The sequence below is a fragment of the Stegastes partitus genome, unplaced genomic scaffold, assembly GCF_000690725.1.
Source record: "Stegastes partitus isolate 25-593 unplaced genomic scaffold, Stegastes_partitus-1.0.2 Scaffold2140, whole genome shotgun sequence".
Classification (NCBI taxonomy): Eukaryota; Metazoa; Chordata; class Actinopteri; family Pomacentridae; genus Stegastes; species Stegastes partitus.
The window spans coordinates 48125-54378 of NW_007579871.1; the positions used below are offsets into that span (position 1 = coordinate 48125).

Sequence of the window (6254 nt, forward strand, 5' to 3'; positions counted from 1 at the left end):
AAGAAGGAGACTAGTGAAGGAGGCCACAGAGACATCTATGTGCACGAGATCTGTGGTCATCAGACTGGTGGTGGCAGCATCATGATGTGAAGCACGGTGGTGGCAGCATCATGCTCAGAGGATTCTCTCTTTCAAATCAAACTGAAAACAGGTTTCTACAAAGTAATGTCACTTGAATATAAACATAAAATGTAAAATAAATAACTGCACAAGTATCTACTGTCCTTCTAGTCGCTGTTTAGTAGATGGTCTCCGTTCTCTAGCAGACTGCATCAGGTTGTCCTCCAGGATTTCCGGACACCTTGGTGGATTAAGTTTACCCTCAACCATTACAAGCCTTCCTCACGTCATGATGCTGCCACCGCCGTGCTCCACAGTGAGCTCGGTGTGTTTGTGATGATCTGCCGTGTTTGGTGTCTCATGGCCAAATTAAATTCCAGAAGTTTTAGTAAATCCTCGAACAAAAATTAAGTTGACCATGATTCAGTGTTCTTATCAATTGAAGCTTTAATAAATAGATAATGAACATATATATATATGAGACTACATGTTTTATTTTAGGTGTATTTTTTTTTTTAAAAACAGTCTTAAGGAGTTAATATTTCTTTCAATTTCTGACAAAAGTTTGAGGCTCAGATTTCCTACATAGAAACGTGTGATGGAAGATAAGATCAGTTTTTTAACCTACTCTGTATTTGTTTGTAAATTTTGAAAGCAACAGATGAGGTTAATCATAAACAGCCTCAGATTTTAATGTGTGGAAAAATGTCAGATCACCAAATGACGGTAAATAGAATTATCTTTTTTCTTTTGAAAATACAACAGACATCCGTGCTGGCTGAGACGTCAGGCTCATCTTTCATCCTTGAGTTTTTATTCTATCCTTTTATTGGCCTGTTAACGCCGACAACAGCTGGTGAAATGACTGCTGGCAGCGAAACGAAGCATTTTATGGTCACCGTTAAACTCACAGTTAGCTTTAGACCTCTCACCGTGAGTTACGGCTCGGAGTCGGTTAAACTGAGGCAGGTTGAAGCGTCCTTGAACGCAGCGCTGCTGCCTGATCTGTCAGCGGCTCTGTGAAGTGACAAAACGCAGCTGAACGGTGTTTTTGTTAAAAGCAGGTTTCTGTTCTCTGTCCTGCAGCATTTCGACTTCCCGCTGCCCAGCCCTCTGCGGGTGTTTAAGATGGTGGTGGTGCCCCAGCAGGAGTATCCTCTGGTCTGCATCGGCGTGTCCAGAGGCTCCAGCCCGAACCTGCCGGTCATCGTAGAATACATCAACCTCAACTCCAACACGTCCTGGTTCACCAACTCCGGCCTCGGTACGCCCAGTCTGCATCCTGGCATCCACTAGACAGACAGGGAGCTGTAAATAAAAACACTCCTGAACAACAAGAGTGCATTTTTAAAAGGAAAACCTGTTTTCTGCCGATTTATTTTCTTGCTTCATCATATTCTAGTGCAACTCAACAAGTTAGAATATAAGCTCATATTTTTCATAATTTCTTTTTTTAATTACCTTTCATATGTTCTATATTTATCACACGTTTGCATGAGATTAAACGATCAACAGTCTTTGAAACTAAACACTAATTATTATTTTAACACTCAAATATCGTGAAAAAGCTCCAAAAAAATAAAACCCAGCATCGTGGAAAAAGTCTAATTATTTAACAAGTGAAAATTAAATTAAATTCTAGACTCATTCCAGGTGAAGTGAAACATTTCAGGCCTTTATTTGTTTTGATTTTGATGAATATGATTCACAGCTCATGAAAATCAGAAATCCAGTGTCTCAAAATATTAGAATATTTCCAAAGATCAATCAGAAAAGTCGGAAAGAAATGTCCAGCTTCTGACAAGTCTGTCAGTGTAGTCTCTTATGACTCAGTCCAGGCTCCTTTACCGTGAAATTTTAAGATTTTTTTGGAACTGTAGGCCATAATTATCAACGTTTTATTAACTTTATGTGTGATGTGTCTAGAATATAACACATCTTCACTTTCTTAAATAGCCAAAAACTAAACTTTAGATGCAACAGTACGTCAATATATTAGCGACTCGACACCCAATTAATTCAGAAAATCTAAGTAAAGCTTCAAATACGTTGACTAAAGGTGTATTTGGACCCAAACTCTGATGTTTTCTTGAACCTAATCACATAATTTTGGAGCCTAAACTCAACCAAACCTTTGAAAACCTCAGAGGAGAGAAAACACGCTACTTTACAAACATAAATGCTCGTTATTCATATCAGAATGTCATTTTTGGGGGGGGACAAAGTTGGCCACAAACACAATAAAACCATCTGAATTCACAGTAAGCGTTCTGTTTTGTTGATTCTTTTCCTTGTTGTGTTTAATGTTTTCGTTTTGTTTGTTTGTTTTTACAGAGAAACCTTGTCCGGATGTCGTTCAAGTAAACCAGCTGGACAGCAGCTCCCTGCTCGTCCTCATGGAAAGTAAGAAAGTTGAGCTTCTTTTAACTCCACAGAATATTTGTTCACTTCAGTGCGACAACGTCACAGCCTCGAATACCAGAAAACAGAGAAGAGTTGATCTGCTGCACTCGTCATGCTGTCTTCTATCTTCTGTGTTATGATGGTTGTTTTTTTGGTTGTATTTTGCAGCAAAGGAACAAAAAGCTGCAAAAAAATGTGTAATTTTGCAAGAAATGAACGTCGTGGAACAAATGAAAGAACGTCGTTTTGTTTGCATCTGGAATACGTGTTTGTTGATGTTCAACAAGTTAACCAAATATTTTAAGGGTTTCTGATTGTTTAAAACAACAGTAAATGTGCACAATGTGGACTCTTTAACACCAAACTGCTCATGTTAGCAGCATTCCTGCAGGCTGCAGATTAAACCTGTTCCTCTTCCTATTACTGTAAGAGTTCACAGCTTCACATATTTGAGCCACTGAAGACGTTTTCCTTCCAGGATTATTAAACTGATTCTGGTTCTGGAGCTCTGCTGGTTAATTAAACTGACCTAGGAGCCCTTTATCACCTGGTCTAACTCTACAGATGAGTCGATCACGTGCTGGTGGAACCGCCCCACCGTCGAGTCCGTCTGTGGGACGGTTCCAGGATCTGGTGGAATCCTTCAGCTCAGGTGATCTCGTCTTATCCGTCCTAACTCTGAGCCTCTCTGCTGCACAGGGTCGGTCCACATCGTCGGCCTGGAGGGAGAAGTGAAGAGCAGCAGACCTCACGAGACCACCTTCTCCCACGAAGTCGAGTCTATAGGTGAGAACACGCAGCCGCTGAAACAGCAGCTCCAGCCGATTAGATCCCGCCGCTGACTGTGCGTTTCTGATCAGTGTACCTCGAGGACACGCTGCTGTCGGTTTGGCGTCACGGCTGGCAGAGGAGAGGGCTCGCTTCCTCCGAGGTGCTGGAGGAGATCACCGACCACCGGAAGATCTTCAGACTGGTGCAGTCAGACAGGTACCTGCTGATGGTTTCTGGGCTCAGAGAGGCTGTTTGTGGTCGTCGGGTCAGGGTCCGGGTTTGTCCTGCATGCTGCTAAACGAGACGCTGACATGCTGATCCTGAACACACCCAGTGGTTACAATCGTATTTTAGCATGTTAGCAATGAAAGTCTTGGTGTCAAACTCAGCAGAGCAACAGCAGCATTAGTACGTCTGCTGATGACACCACAGTCATGGAGACGGACTGCAGGGCCGAGGTGTCAGGAAAACAATGTCTCCTTGAACACCAACAAAACCGAGGAGATGATTGTCGACCCGAGGAGGAGGGAGGTGCTGCATTCACATCAGCGACACTGAGGTGGAGAGGGTGGAAACGCTCAGATTCCTCGGCACACACACACTATATCGCCAAAAGTATTCGCTCACCTGCCTTGACTCACATATGAACTTTAGGGACATCCCATTCTTCATCCATAGGGTTCAATATGATGTCAGTCCACCCTTTGCAGCTAGAACAGTGTCAGCTCTTCTGGGAAGGCTGTCCACCAGGTGTAGGAGTGTGTTTATGGGGATTTTTAACCTTTCTTCCAGAAGCATATTTGTGAGGTCACACACTGATGTTAGACCAGAAGGCCTGGCTCTCAGTCTCTAATTCATCCCAAAGGTCTTCTATCGGGTTGAGGTCAGGACTCTGTGCAGGCCAGTCAAGTTCTTCCACACCAGACTCACCATCCATGTCTTTATGGACCTGGCTTTGTGCACCTTCATGCTGGAAGAGGAAGGGGCCATCTCCAAACTGTTCCCACGACGTTGGGAGCATGGAATTGTCCAAAATCTCTTGGCATGCTGAAGCATTCAGAGTTCCTTTCACTGGGACTGAGGGGCCAAGCCCAGCTCCTGAGAAACAGCCCCACACCATAATCCCCCTCCACCAAACTTTACACTTTGCACAATGCAGTCAGACAAGTACCGTTCTCCTGGCAGCCACCAAACCTAGACTCGTCCATCAGATGTCCAGATGGAGAAGCATGATTCGTTACTCCAGAGAACGTGTCTCCATCGCTCTAGAGTCCAGTGGCAGCGTGCTTCACACCACTGCATCCGACGCTGTGCATTGCACTTGGTGATTAATAGCTTGGATGCAGCTGCTCTAGTATGGAAACCCATTCCATGAAGCTGTCTGCACACTGTTCTTGAGCTAATCTGAAGGCCACATGAAGTTTGGAGGTCTGTAGCGATTGACTCTGCAGAAAGTTGGTGACCTCTGCTCCCTATGAGCCTCAGCATCCACCAACCCGCTCAGTCGTGGCTGAGTTGCTGTTGTTCCAAATCACTTCCACTTTGTTATAATACACTTGACAGTTGACTGTGGAATATGTAGGAGCAGGAAATTTCACGACTGGATTTGTTGCACTGGTGGCATCCTATCCCAGTACCACGCTGGAGTTCACTGAGCTCCTAAGAGGGACCGAGTCTTTCCCAGATGTTTGTAGAAACAGTCTGCGTGCCTTGGTGCTTGATTTTATACACCTGTGGCCATGGGAGTGATTGGAACACATGATTTGGATTATTTGGATGAGTGAGTGAATACTTCTGGCAATATAGTGTATCAGCAGTGAACTCACAACATTAAAGAACTCACAAAGACAGCACACAAACGGCTGTACATCCTCAGGAGGCTGAGGAAATTTGGGATGCCTCCTGAAATCCTCGGCAACTTCTACAGAGGTGCAGTCGAGGCTGTGCTCGCCAGCGCCATCACTGTGTGGCATGGGAACTGCTCCCTGCAGGACAGGAAGGCCCTCCAACGTGAAATAAAAACTGCACATAACATGTGTGGAGTGGCCTTCCCGTCGCTGCAGGACATCTATAGGACCTAAACCTGGGAACGTTTAACGTCAGATAGTGAGAAGAAAAGGTTCCGTGTCTTTTTATACAGTGTTCTGGTTTCAGCTGCACATAACACGGATTCAGACCTCCAGGATATGATATGAAACAACCCTAAACAGTCGATCCAGTCAGGTTCTGTTTATTCTTCTTATTGTTCTGTTACTCTCAGGCTCCTACATGTTTGATTCTCAAGGATTCTCAAGTTGAAGAAAACAAACAAACATTTAAACACGTACTTCTGATCCACCAACATGTGATTTTTGAGCACGTTTAAGCCTCATCAGTGTTTGACATGTGACCTTCTCTCAGCAGGATGGTCGTCCTGGAAACGCATCCTACCGAGGACCAGTCGGCTCCGTCCAACATGTCCAGCCTGGCCGTCCTGGAGACGGCCGAGAACTACGTCATGCTGCCCTGAGCTGAGCACCGTGGGACACTTCCACCAGGACGAGGACAGACTTCTAACATTTGTCGCGGGAGCGTCGTCATGGAGACGTCAGCCGTGATGCTGGAGGATTGTCGCGTTGCTGCCTTCGTCCCTCCGTCCGGGACAGCGCTCTTATTTATGCTACTTTGGTTTGTGGAGAACCCCGACAGCTGAGAACACAACTCCTCCAACACTAAGAGGAGCCTCTGCTGTCCGCCGCCTGCAGGGACTCGGCTTGAAACGGTGAATCCTGCAGCCGCACCGACGCTCCGCTGTGTGTTTGTGACCTGAGCTTGTTTGTCAGTGTTGGATCAGCGTTACACACGTTTTACTGCTGTTACACTGTAATAAAGTGAATTAACACAACCAGAGGCGAGCGTGTTGGTCTTGGAGGGGAGGCGGGGCACAGCAGGTAACGATGGTTCATCAGGTCGTCTCCAGAAGACTGTAGAAGATGTGATTTTCTGGAAAATGTTTACAGATTTTCCCTGTTTTGTTAAAT

The 6254-nt window shown here is 45.1% G+C and overlaps 1 protein-coding gene across 1 annotated transcript in view; it reads left to right on the top strand.

The window, feature by feature from the left end:
* Window positions 1-6118, top strand: part of map4k1 (mitogen-activated protein kinase kinase kinase kinase 1) — a 25883-nt gene extending 19765 nt beyond the window's left edge. Inside the window, exons 26-30 of the mRNA XM_008304122.1 lie at window positions 1147-1324; window positions 2395-2463; window positions 3163-3249; window positions 3324-3450; window positions 5638-6118. Coding sequence (XP_008302344.1) covers window positions 1147-1324; window positions 2395-2463; window positions 3163-3249; window positions 3324-3450; window positions 5638-5743 — 567 coding nt within the window. The 3' untranslated portion in view covers window positions 5744-6118. The remainder of the gene's footprint in view (window positions 1-1146; window positions 1325-2394; window positions 2464-3162; window positions 3250-3323; window positions 3451-5637) is intronic.
* Window positions 6119-6254: the final 136 nt, after the last annotated feature.